We start from the raw sequence: 14,177 nt of genomic DNA on the forward strand, positions 1-14,177 counted from the left end.
TGGCTCTGTTCCTTATCCTGAAAAATAACCAGTGTCCACTGTTGGAATGATGTTCTTCAATCAAAAATTTTGATATGAAAGAAATAATAGAAAATAATGTCTCAGATTTAAACCTCTATGAATTACTACTCTTTTCTTAGCTTCTCTCAAGTCCTCCCACTTCTCTGTGTCCCTGTGGCTTCTTACCTTGTCCAGGTCACCATCCACTCTGATGACCCTGCTGTGGACTCCTCTCTGCACTTCCTCCCTGGCCCTGTAATCTGTCCCTCTGTCAGTCAGAGTGCTATTTTAAAAACCCTCAGGGGATGGTTACTTCCCTGCTTAAAACCATTTGATGGCTCCCCACTGCCTTCAAATAAAATTCATTTTCCTGATCCTGCTGTATAAACCTGGGAATGATGTGGTTTCTTCTTACCTTTAACCTGCCTCATTCCATCACCCCCACCCCCACCCCCACCCCCTGTCCCCTTGCCTATGAAGCTCTAGTCACCCTGGTTCCCTTTTAGTTCTTTGGTTAAGCCAAGCTATTGCCAATTTCAGGGCCTTATCCTTTTTTTAATATATAAATTTATTTATTTATGTATTTATTTTTGGCTGTGTTGGGTCTTCGTTGCTGCATGAGGGCTTTCTCTAGTTGCGGCAAGTGAGGGCTACTCTTCCTTGCGGTGCGTGGGCTTCTGATTGTGGTGGCTTCTTTTGTGGAGCATGGGCTCTAGGCGCGCGGGCTTCAGTAGCGGCATGCGGGATCAGTAGTTGTGGCTCACGGGCTCTAGAGCGCAGGCTCAGTAGTTGTGGCTCCCGGGCTTAGTTGCTCCGCGGCATGTGGGATCTTCCCGGACCAGGGATCAAACCCGTGTCTCCTGCATTGGCAGGCGGACTCTTTTTTTTTTTTCAGTACACGGGCCTCTCACTGTTGTGGCCTCTCCGGCTGCAGAGCACAGGCTCCGGACGCGCAGGCCCAGCGGCCATGGCTCACGGGCCCAGCCGCCCTGCGGCATGCGGGTTCCTCCCAGACCGGGGCACGAACCCGCGCCCCCTGCATCGGCAGGCGGACCCCCAACCACTGCGCCACCAGGGAAGCCGCGGCAGGCGGACTCTTAACCACTAGAGAAGTCCAGTGCCTTATCTGTTCTATCTGAAGACTTCTATCCAGAAGACTGCACCCTGTGTCTTCCCCCCGTTTCTAGTCTCAGCCTAAATACCATTGCCTCAGAGAAGCCTTCCCACAATCACCCTATTGCAGATAGGTTTCCCACTCACTTTGATTCACTTCCTTCTTAGCACTTATCACTAGATATACTTGTTTACCTGTTTATTGTCTGTCTCCCTCTCTTGATTTTATTTATTTATTTTAAAATTTTTATTGGAGTATAATTGATTTACAATGTGTTAGTTTCAGGTTAGTACAGCAAAGTGAATCAGTTATACATACACACCCTCACTTGATTTTAAATTCTGTGAGGTCAAGGACTATGTATCTCTTATTCTTGACTTTCTACCCACAGCTTGGTATATAGTAGGTGCTGGTAGCAGGGGAACTATCTGTCCCGCTTGCCAGGAACTGAGTTTCCCAGAATTCAGGACTTTCAGTGCTAAAACCAGGACAGTGCTAAGCAAACCAAGATGTTTGGTCACCCTAGATGGTAGTAATCACTTGCATTAGTTGTATTTGTGGAATGAATACGTGAAAAAGAGCTCAGCATGCTAATTAGCTATAAAAAAAACCCTGAGGTTTATCCATTTGGGCTTTTATTCTCCTTTTCTGGGGTGCAGAATCTGTATCCCACTTTTGTGTGATCATGGGAGGTTTGATTAAAGAGATGAGATTTAATTTCCTTTAAGTAAGTAATTTCCTTTAAATAAGTTTCTTTATTACAGATCGATCCCGACATGGCATTGCAAAAATACACTGTTTGTGAATGATGGGGTGGAGGAATTAAATCCTAAGGTTTATGAGTCTTCATATATTGATGGATTAGAATTCTAATTTTAACCAGAATAATACTATTTTAATAAATATTACCTTAGTGCAATTAGACTTGCAATTTGGCTGTCTAGTTTATTGTTAAATATGGTTTTCAAGCAATGTTAATGAAACTGCTCTAGAAGCCAGATGTACCATCCTACACAGTCACCTATAGTGTGTTGGGCATTGGCATTACTCTCAGCAGATCTTTAGTTCAGCTTAAGTTTGATAAACCATGTGGGCACCACACACAGCCATTCCATCCTAGAGGAATGCTGAGATAAGTAGGGGAGGTTTTCACTAGATGTGATGAAATACAAGGAGGATGGTGAGAGAGAACCACTGGACACACAGAAATGTCATCTCAACCAGTGTGGCACAGTGAAGTGGGCTAGCAGGAGAGAGCTGCAGAAGGACCTACCCCCTGTGCATGAATCAGTTTTAGATTGGCTTTTTTCAGTATTGGTGTTGGATAAATCAACCCCTACAGGTAACAAATCTGATGATCTCTTCATGTGTGGAGTGTTGGCAAGACCTTTCTGTTGCACATTAGTGTGTCCAGCTGTATTTATGAGCCCTCAGAATATAAAGGACTTGGGCTTCCCTGGTGGCACAGTGGTTAAGAATCCGCCTGCCAATGCAGGGGACACAGGTTCGAGCCCTGGTCCGGGAAGGTCCCACATGCCGCGGAGCAACTAAGCCCTTGCGTCACAGCTACTGAGGCTGCGCTCTAGAGCCCGCGAGCCGCAACTACTGAAGCCTGCATGCCTAGAGCCCGTGCTGCGCAACAAGAGAAGCCACTTCAATGAGAAGCCTGTGCACCACAAGAAGGAGCAACCCCTGCTCGCGGCAGCTAGAGAAAGCCCACACGCAACAATGAAGACCCAACGCAGCCAAAAATAATAAATAAATAAAATAAATATATTTATTTAAAAAAAAAGAATATAAAGGACTTAACTGTGAAGAGTAGCCTTGCCATGAGTTCCCCCAGTAACTTCCTATACAATTCTCAGCTTGTGGAAAGGGTATCTTTCACACTTTTTAAGAGGAAGGTCTTTGCTGTCTCTATGCTATTGTTAATATGGTATTTAATGTAGTAGAAGAAGAAGGACTGTGCCTATCAGATGCAGTTGTTTGCTGATGGAGAGACATTTGTTAGGTTTTTAGTATAGAGTGGAATCTCTTTAACAGGAAGGCGATACTAACACATTAACACTTTAGTTACAGTAACTTTTAATGGATATCTACTGTTTGTAATATATCTACTGCTTGTTTCAGGAAAGGCTTTGATTGCTAGCATATCCAAATCCCTGTTTTAATGAGTTGGTATTAAAACAGACTTCTAGTGCATTTGTGAACCTCAAAGGGTCAGGAAGTACACTACTTACCAGAAGTCTTTCTAATTTTTATAAATTTGCATGAAGGTAATGTGGAAAAAAGATAATAGTAAAGGCCATACACAAATTACCATATAACCCAGCAGTACCACTCCTAGGTATTTATCCGAGTGAAATAAAAACTAATGTTTACACAAAAACCTGTACATGAACAAATAATTGCCCCAAGATGGAAACAACCCAAATGTTTTTCAACTGGCATATGGATAAAGTGTGGTGTATCCACACAATGGAATACTACTTTACAATAGAAAGAAACAAACTGGGGCTTCCCTGGTGGCGCAGTGGTTGAGAATCTGCCTGCTAATGCAGGGGACACGGGTTCGAGCCCTGGTCTGGGAAGATCTCACATGCCGCAGAGCAACTAGGCCCGTGAGCCACAACTACTGAGCCTGCGCGTCTGGAGCCTGTGCTCTGCAACAAGAGAGGCCGCGACAGTGAGAGGCCCGCGCACCGTGATGAAGAGTGGCGCCCGCTTGCCACAACTAGAGAAAGCCCTCGCACAGAAACGAAGACCTAACACAGCCAAAAATAAAAATAAATTAATTAAAAGAAGGCTCAACATTTAAAAAAAAAAAAAAAAAGAAATCTGTCCCCAAAACTCAATATCACATTTAAAAAAAAAAAAAAGAAAAAAAAAGAAACAAACGATTGATACCTGTCCAATCTCAAATGCATTATGCTAAGTAAGGAAACCAAATTCAAAAGACTACACACTGGGCTTCCCTGGTGGCGCAGTGGTTGAGAGTCCGCCTGCCGATGCAGGGGACACGGGTTCGTGCCTCGATCTGGGAGGATCCCACATGCCGCGGAGCGGCTGGGCTCGTGAGCCATGGCCGCTGAGCCTGCGCGTCCGGAGCCTGTGCTCCGCAACGGGAGAGGCCACCACAACAGTGAGAGGCCCGCGTACCGCAAAAAAAAAAAAAAAAAAAGACTACACACTATATGATTCCATTTATGTGATATTTTACAATAGGCAGATCTGTAGGGACAGAAAACAGGTATGTGATTGCCAGGGGGTGGAGGGAGAGATATGAAGAGCACTTACTTCCTGAAAAGGCTTCAGATCATAAACACTCTACTTTTTCATACCAAAATGGTAACTCCTATTGACCAGTGCAAATTACAGCAAAATTTGGGGGGATGATGGAACTGTCCTATATCTTGATTGTGTGAGTGGTTCAACTGTATGTATTTGTCAAACTCATAGAACCATCCATAAGAAAGGATAAAAGGTACTGTATGTAAATTACACCCTCAAGTTTTTAAAAGACTGTAAACACACAAACATTGCTGTAATTTGCATTTGGTCAATAGGAGTTACCATTTTGATGTGGAAAAAGTAGAGTGTTCTTATGATCTAAAGTCTTTTCAGGAAGTTAGTATGCTAGCTCTATCTAAAGAAATGAGAAGAGTAACATTTAGTTACTGCTTATGAAGAAGAGATGGTGTCAGCTGTTAATCTGAGAAGGTCATTTTCTCATTCTGGCCAAGGAGGGTATACTCCTAAAATAGAAAGACTGGAAGAAGAAAACATATTTTATAGCAGTCTCTTTTTAAAAAATTTATCTTGGCACTTAACCTATAATTGTATAGCACCAACATCATCAAGGAATAATACTACTAGTATTTATTAGTTATATTTTTCTCTCTTTTGGCCCAAGGGGAAAATGTAAACCATGATTAAAATAGGAGCTAGGATTTTATCTGCCCTAGTTTGAATCCTGGTTCTCTCATGTACTAGCTGTATTACCTTGGGTGAGTTACTTAACCCCTCCTGCTCCTTAGTTTCTGTATCTTTAAATGGGGAAGATAACGATACTTACCTTAAGGCGGTTGTGAAGATTAAATGTTAGATGCTTAGAAAAGTACCTGGCATCTAGTAAGTACAATATAATTTGGGGCTGGTATTGATATTAGCAGAAAGCAAGAACCAGAGTAAGTATCCTTTTGTTGTGTTTTTGAGTGACTGGACTGAGTTGGGGAGAAGTAACAGGAGAGGGAAACCATGTGAGAAAGCAAATCCTGGTTGTAGCCATGTCTTACTAAATAGCATATCTCTTCTTTAAACTCCCTTAAATCACCAGGACAAGGCAGAGGTGGTGAATGGGAATATTGGGGTTGTCAAATTGGGATTCCCATGTAGAGGCCAGCATACTTACTGCTTAACCCTGGGTTCAGTACCAGAAATATACTTTTTTTCCCCCCCTGGTTTAGGCATCCAAAATTAAAAATGACCTCAGAAATTTGTAGTTTGTCAGCTTATTCAGAACAGCCCCACAAATGCCAATTTTACCATGAGTTATATATAATAAGAGGGTGCTCAGAGTATTAGCTATACCAATAAGAACAGGGAGCAAAATTACCTTTGTAGACATGGTTCGTGTCGTATCAATTGCTGAGAATCAGTACTTCTGTAACTTACAGAGGAAATTCGGGGATAGCCTCCAGTTTAGTTTTCAGTCACTTTTCCACTTCAGACATACATTTCCCATTAAGAGTGAGGGAACAGATTTTTTTTGGCTGTGCCGTGCAGCTTGTGGGATCCTCGTTCCCTGACCAGGGATTGAACCCGGGCCCCCTACAGTGAACGATCAGAGTCCTAACCACTGAACAGCCAGGGAATTCCAGACTTTGAAAGCATTTCTTTAGCGCGAGTGCTGGCAGTTGGTCTGTTCATGTGACCAAAGTTCCCACGATGATGTCCTTCAAGTGAAACCACAAAGAAGTAAAAGAGATCTAGAGAAGGTGGGCATTTTATTATTTTTGGATATATTTTCTCTGTGAACAAAACTCACATGGCTACTTTTGCCCTCTCAGGAGCTCTTGTCCCTGGCAAAGCGGAAACGAAGTGACTCTGAAGAGAAGGAGCCGCCTGTTAGTCAGCCTGCAGCCTCCTCAGACTCGGAGACGTCTAACAGTGATGATGAGGTGGGTGTGGAAGGCTAGGCCTCTGGGACCAATGAGTGTTTGAGGGTCCTGAGTTGGTGACTCCTGGCAGCCTCTTTTCCTTAAACTGAGACCTTCCTGCCTAAGATCTATGTGAACTTCTTGGAAAGAAAATTGTGTATGAGAAGCTCTCGCATTGTGATGTTCTTTGTACTGCTAGTTACCTAGTGGGTACCTCTGCAGTGCATTCGTGGCCATTTTTAGTCTTTTATTTTCAGCCCTTTTGCAGAGGGAGCACAACTTGTTAGTCACCATCTCTTTTATTTTTTGTCACCATTTTTTTTTTTGGTGGTATGCAGGCCTCTCACTGTTGTGGCCTCTCCCGCTGCGGAGCACAGGCTCCAGGCGCACAGGCTCAGCGGCCATGGCTCATGGGCCTAGCCGCTCCGCGGCATGTGAGATCTTCCCGGACCGGGGCACGAACCCGTGTCCCCTGCATCGGCAGGCGGACTCTCAACCACTGTGCCACCAGGGAAGCCCTTGGCACCTTTTTAATCCCACTTTTATGTTAGAAAAGAAAGTCTATGAGTAATGCCTGATAAAGTATTAGTGGGAAATATTTTAGCAAGGTAAGAAACTTTCTTTGGGTAGATGGAATCAACATCTCTCAGAGTAGTGGCATTAGCTTTTAATGAGAAACGTCCAGCTGTTCATTGTTTAAGCTAAGGTGACTTTCCCAAACTGCTGCCCACCACCAAACAAGGCCCTGAAAGATCCAGAACTTTAATGGAAGAGAGAGAGATTAGGGGAAAGGTCTTTGAAGCATTCCTACATGTTCCTCATTTGATTTAAAATACTTTTTTTCCCTTAGTAATTTCCTGGGGGGAGGCCGGATATCATCTTTCTGTTTAATCTCTTACCCTGCAGTCTAGGAAAATATTTTTAACAGTGCACTAACAGTATTTTGTTTTAAAGTTCCTCTAAAGTAAAAAATGTTTTTTATTATAATGAAATTTAGTTAACAGCCAGAACAGTATTTACCAGTGCCCTGCATATGCAAATTAGGAACGATTGCATTCTGATTGACTGTACTGATATTCTCTTAATCTTAAATAATTCAACAGACCTAAAATTGCTTTGATAGCAAGAGGTAGTGAATGTGCGAGTTTTATTCTTTTGTTTCGTTTATTTTTCATGGAGGTACTATAATTCCTCTAAAATTGATAAAGTAACCCAATCTGCTTAGAAAAACAGTGGATTTTATGAAATAATTTGCTTTGTTTTGTTTTTCTATTTTTAAAAAAATGCAAAGATAATACAGGAAAATCTTGAAATAATTCCCTTTCCCACTATTCCTACATCAACTCCTTTCATTTTCCATGTTTCAGAAGTCAGCTGCTATGGGACATTAAGTTTGAATCTGTGTTGTGTTTGGAATACCCTGTAACATGTTTATTGTCTTTGCACTTCCTTGAGATACAATCAATAACTATCCTTTGAAGCATTTTGTTTTCCATATTCCTGTCATTAAATCACTCCTAAGTATGCAGTTGCTGTAGGGATTCCCTTCATCCTTTTGAGCTGCTTCTACCAGAAGGTCAAAGTATGTATCAACTCCACAGCATTAGAGAAGCCCAAAACTTGTGCTAGGGTAGATGCCGCGTCCATAAAAATGTTTACAGCTTAGGATTCCCTTTGTCACTCGCAGCTACTTAACCAAGTCTGAGAGTCTTCACCTTAGAATGCTACCAGCTACTTATGTACTTATTGGAGAAAAAGCTGACAGGCAAGCTGTACCCTGTCTAGTGGGGATTGAGAGTTTGCGTAACTTTCCTCCCAAGGTTCTTAGCTCTTGCTACTGCCTCCAAGTGCCAGCCCCCTGGCCCACTGGCTTCTGGCAGTTCTACTCTAGTCCCTCCTCACCCTGCACTGGGAATTGCAGTCTCTATATCATGGCCATTCTGAAAAGAGCCTGGTTTTTTGGTCTGCATTATCACTTTCTGGCCCAGGCTACTAGCTTAAGTACAGAGCACCCCAAAGTTAGGGTAAATACTTCATTATTTTGGACAATTAAGAAAATCTTTTTTAAAAAAATCCTACCAGCCACTAGAGAAATCAGTGGTATTGTAAACTCAGATTTATGGCTGCCATAGAGATATTTTAGAGTGGGTAGGGGACTTCTGAGAGATCCTTAGAATACAGTGTTTGAGACAGAGGCTCTTGGTTTTTTTCCTCTCTCATAATGAATATTCATACATCTTTGTAGGTGAACCCCATATACTGAAATAATTTGCTGTGTTTTCTAGTTTCTGCTATGGCTTTAATATCCTTATTACCTACGAACTAGCCTTTTAGAAATTTGGTTGTTAAAATGTCAGTTCTCAGTCAGATGGAGCCTGCTTGTACTAGAAGCTACTCTGGAGTTTTTTCAAATACACCTCCCAACCCTTTTCCCCTCCCACGTGACTCTTATTTATTGTCATTCATGATGCTGAATACAGGTAGAAAGAAGTATGTTGTTCTCCTCAGATTTGCTAGGACAGAAAACTAGACAGGAACAACTGATTTAGGAGGTTAATGGGTAGTTTGTTTTAAGGAGAGACATGCACTGACTTTAGAGCAAGAAGATATCTAGCTAATTGTTGGGGGTGGGGAGGGGGACACAGAAGTTATGAAAGTTTCCTATCCAGAAAAAAGTGGGTGCATTGGTTATTAAGTATAAGACTCAATTAGGGGGAATTCTTTGGTGGTCCAGTGGTTAGGACTCTGCGCTTTCATTGCCAAGGGCCCGGGTTCAATCCTTGGTCAGGGAACTAACATCCACAAGCTGTGCCACATGGCAAAAAAAAAAAGGTTCAATTAAGGAGAGAATAGTAGATATCTTGTGAATTATTCTCAGTCGTATCTTAGGCACATGAGAAGTAGAACTCTTTCTGTAAGGTTTACATTGACCAAGCCTGGGAAATTGGAAAGCACAACCTCAGTGGTAGGTTACAATGCTGTGGTGTGGCATTTTGGTGCTGTCACTTCCTGTCCCTGAAAGCATTTGGTAAGAGAAGCACCACCAAGGGTGCAGACAGGAGTGGCCGGGAAGAAAAATAACAGGGTTAGGAGGAGGGGAGCTAGCAGTGCTCATTCATGAGATTTAAAGTTTAAAAAAAAAAATGGCCAAAACAAAAAAGTCCATTCGTTAGGAGGAACAGAGTCCTAAATCGGGTACTTCAGAGTCCTTTTTAGAAACATGGTGAATCTTGTGGAAACAGATAGCTGCACCTAGATAAGAAATAGGAATAAAGCCTAGATTTTCCCTTGTTACCAGTAAAAATCATGTTATCAATAGATACCAAGAAAACCCTTTATTTGTTGTTCAAAATTGAATATAACTACATTAGACAAAGTAAGGAAACAGCTGAATTATGTTCTATTGCCCTGTGCCTGAGCGAGAATGATTATTTTAAAAAGCTTCATGCACAGTCCTGTTTTCAACATTTTTGAGAAATAAAAACATTTGGCCCAGCCGTGCAGTTCAGCACTTGTCACCTGTTTTTTCTTCCCCAGAACTTCCTGGATACATTTTATGCTCCAGCTTACTACCACTTCAGAGTCTCTGGCCTCTTCTTGCTTTTCCCCCATTCCATTTTTTTTCTACTTTCTTTCTTTCTGAAGCTTCTTCTCTTTCTCTCTTAACCCCATTTAATCTTTTGAGCACTCCCACTTTGATCTAGTTGCACTCCTATTCCCACTATGTTATTGCTTGTTGGCTCCAATATTTTTATTAATAGAACATTTTGAAAAAGATACAACTTTTACTTAAAATTCATTTAGTAATAATTTTTCCAGGAAGTCAGCCTAGATACCCAAGAGCATTTTGTTGTTGCTTTACCATGCAGATAATACATAATCAGCACATACTGATAAAGGCCTTCACTGCTAAGCTAATATTTTCCTGTGTGTATATTCATTTAGTAAGGTTTTCATACACACAATACCTCTGGAAAAAGATGTTCCATATAGATGAATTATCCCAATACTAAAACTAAACTTTTGAAAGTTTAAAATATAAAACCACTATATTTGAAAATTTTTTTGATAGATCTTATTATATATAGTTTTTTAACTGATTTAGTCATGATTATGAATGACAGTTCTTATACTGTGAAATAATGACTTCCAAAATACCAAGCTCTGTGGTGCTGGTTTTTATTTTTCCTTTCTCCCCCAATACTGAAGGTAAGCAGTGGCCATTGTTCTCATCTCCTAGTAATCTGCTCTACTTCCATCTTCCTGTGTCTCTGATCTGCTCTGGGGTCAGGAAACCAGGGGGCCCCATAGAGTTTAGGTTGGAATACTCTGCTTTAGTACTTGAATTTAACAATAGCTATTTGAATTTCTCATAAACGTTTTTTTTTAATAAATGTATGTATGTATACATGTATTTATTTATTTATGGCTGTGTTGGGTCTTTGTTGCTGCACGCGGGCTACTCTTTGTTGCGGTGCGCGGCTTCTCATTGCAGTGGCGTCTCTTGTTGATGAGCACAGGCTCTAGGCGCCTGGGCTTCAGTAGTTGTGGCTCGCGGGCACAGTAGTTGTGGCTTGCAGGCTCTAGAGCACAGCTCAGTAGTTGAGGCGCACGGGCTTAGTTGCTCTGCAGAATGTGGGATCTTCCTGGACCTGGGCTCGAACCCGTGTCCCCTGCACTGGCAGGCAGATTCTTAACCACTGTGCCACCAGGGAAGTCCCCTTTTTTTTTTTTAGCATGCTTCTGGGTTCTTGGCTATGTAGATTACCATACAGTAGCACCTCATTTATCTAGATACCTAAAATCTCATCACAAGAAAAATAAAGTGATTTTCATGGACCACTTGCTTAAACTGTGTACAACAAATTCTGACACTTCCTACCAAATAGTGCAGTGGAGTACTGATTATATTTTACATTTTTTTTGGTGTCATTTGTTTCACTTTTGTTTTTATCTCCATAACCAGATTATAAGTTTTTGTGATTGAGTGTAGGGATTCTCTGTGTTTTCCAGTTAAATATAACTGATTGCTTGATTATAAGATACAGTAGTGCCCTTTGTACTTTGTTTGATTAATTACAAATAATTAATTTCTTTTAAGGGAAAAGAAAATTTAGCTATTCCTCATTGTTCTTTAGGCTGACATTTGCATATACTCTTCAACTTTGCTGACCCTTTTCTATCTTCAGTATCTTCACAGGGAAAAAATACCTAAATTAGGAACCATGCCCTCTCAGCACACCTCTTTGTTGGTCACTGTTAAGATCTAGAATAATGACTACCGAATCCTTTTGACAAACACTTCAATTTAGTGTAACACTCAGTTCATATAGGATCCTACAACTTTAAAACTCCAAGGGATCGTAGAGATCATTTAGATTCCCTTATTTCAGATAAGAAAACAGGCTCCCAGAAGTTCCTTTTTCCATCATAAAATAGTACCCTCCATTTATATAGAACTTCATGGTTTCTGATGTGCTCTAAGCGTCTTTTATTCTGTCTCCTTTGAGTGTCACACTACCGGGATAGGTGGTCAAGGCGGTATTATTATTCCTACTTTACAGATAAGGAAACAGTCTCAGGTTAAGCGCTTGGGCCTTTATTCCAGTTCTTTTAACCTCTAGTCCCATAGTTTATCACTAGCCCAGCTGTTCTTCTTGAACCCTACTTACCTCAAAGTATTTCATTTCACTGTAAATTCGTTTCAGGAGTAACTGGGCTGCAATGGTTTCTACTCTGGGTCCTGAGACCTAGAATATGATCTTCCTTGTCCATTAGAGATAACCTCTCTGAAATGTTGAAGTTTCTTTGCTTTTCTGCCTCCAGGATAAAAGTACTCAGCATGTCAATGGCACCCAAGTCCAAGGCAACCACTCCCCACCCCATGTTCCTTCCTGTCTTTCAGCTGAATGCCAGGAAGGTCAGCTGCTTCCCAGAGTAGGGACCTGCTTATAACAACCCCTACACTCTCAGTATGGCACAGGGTTATGTAGTACTTTCTAACCCTCCTTGTATCATTAGATAATTGCCGTCCATTAGAGTATCAGTTACAGCAGTGAGAGTCAAAGTGCTAATCTCTTTTAATTTATTAGTTAAGACATCTTCCTTCTAGTCACTGTTTTAGGTTTTCATCACTGCAATATACGTAATACTTTCCTGGTGTTTTGTGTGAGCCTGCATGCATGTAGAATGCTTGAGAAAAGCAGGGTGTCAGTGTGTATTAGGGTCCTGACTGACAGTGGACCCTTTCCCTTTCCCAGATTGTTTTTAAGCAGCTCTCCTTGGGGGATGCTCTGTACTCAGATGTACTCAGATGCAGATCAGCAGGCACTCATTTTCTTATTCTTGCCTTCTGTGTGGTACATTTTAGAGCACTTTTAAGGCCACAACAGAGCTTGCCTTTCAGTGAAGCCATAGTTCCCAAAACAAATTAAGAAAAGCCAGGTCATTTCTTCTACTCTCTGATGGATGGGGAAAGCCTGAGAGCATCTCTTTAATCATGCACTGTACTCTTTAGACTCCATTTACTACCACACTCAGGCAATGAAAGAATTAGTTTTCCTTCTGTCTTGGAGTCAACAGAATAAGGCTTTTGCAGGAATAGGTGAGCAATCTCTGGGCTAATGGCTGGGTTAAGATATTTCTATGTCAGTTTTGCCTACCACAAGTCTTGACCATCTCCTTTATGGTTTATTAGATTCTGTGATCTTGAGAGAAGAGGTACTGGGCAAGTATTTAAAATATGTGCTCAGACCAAAAAAACACTCAGGAGCTTCTGGTTTAAAGGAGTAAATGTAAAATATTACAAATACGATCTATTCTGCAGGAAAAAAATCTTTTGGGAAATTATCAGTACCCATTTGAGTCTCTTTCTCTATATTAAATAGGAGTAATGTGACTGGTCCCCATATTTTAAGTGATTATTTTATTTCCCTAAAACCCTGTCATATATAGTGAGTTTGGTTGTTTGCCATTGGCATGACAGACTCTATTGAGTTAGCCTCATGGGAGATGAGGCACTTCTGTCATTTCTTTTGAAAATTGTGTTGGAAGGAAAAAGACCAAGGTTCCCTTCCCACACTCAGGTTCAGCCAGGCAAGCCCTCGTTAAATTGAAACATTTTATTTCTTCTATTTTAACTCTTATCTTTTATCTCTCCCCTCCAGGGGATAAACATCATAGGCTATAGATGACAGTTGCTAAGCTTAGGCAATGGCAGATTGCAGCAGATAGACAGTGGAAGGATAAGGAAACCAGATAGCTTTCTAGCACCTCCTGAATTGGATTCACCTGTGTGACTTCACATTTAAGCCTTTTTTTACTCTCATACACAATCCCCCTTTTCCCCCCACCCTGGAAGTTCAGAATTTGACTCTGTTGCACGTGAGAAATCCAAATCTGTAGGTGAAAATAGATCTATCCACTCTAACACACATGTGACCCTGGTAGCTCACCCTTTATGCTCTCAGCCTTTTCATATTCCCATTGGGTAGAAGTACAAAGGGACTTCTTTGTACAAAGAAGGGATTTCTGTACAAAGAAGTACAAAAAGATACCCTGTTTAGAAGAGATGGGTCATGCTCATTTTCATAACCAGCCAATAAATATTGACTACTATGTGCATAGTTGTGCTATTTCCTGTAAACAAAGCCAATGCAAAAGATGTTTTATACATTATTACCTCTAGTAATATCTGTATTCTCAGCATAGGAAGTTGATATATTTTAGCTCAGTTAACTAGGAAACTGAACACTTTGGCCTCTTTTGGATTCTTTCAAACTGACCTAAAAAGTATCTTCCTTGAATGATTAAGATTTCAAATGGTTGAAAAATAGCTTTTAGAAGAGAAGCATTAGGATTTCTTTCTAAATAGTGATCTAAGTGTTGAATTGTTAAAAGTTTGA

The 14,177-nt window shown here is 41.1% G+C and overlaps 1 protein-coding gene across 1 annotated transcript in view; it reads left to right on the forward strand.

Annotated features, from left to right (window-relative positions):
• Positions 1–14,177, forward strand: part of RTF1 (RTF1 homolog, Paf1/RNA polymerase II complex component) — a 49,355-nt gene that overhangs the window by 7,659 nt on the left and 27,519 nt on the right. Inside the window, exon 2 of the mRNA XM_027083963.1 lies at positions 6,184–6,294. Coding sequence (XP_026939764.1) covers positions 6,184–6,294 — 111 coding nt within the window. The remainder of the gene's footprint in view (positions 1–6,183; positions 6,295–14,177) is intronic.

This window comes from Aethalodelphis obliquidens, unplaced genomic scaffold (assembly GCF_003676395.1).
Source record: "Aethalodelphis obliquidens isolate GAN/ISIS:26980383/991018 unplaced genomic scaffold, ASM367639v1 scaffold51, whole genome shotgun sequence".
NCBI classification, from domain to species: Eukaryota; Metazoa; Chordata; class Mammalia; order Artiodactyla; family Delphinidae; genus Aethalodelphis; species Aethalodelphis obliquidens.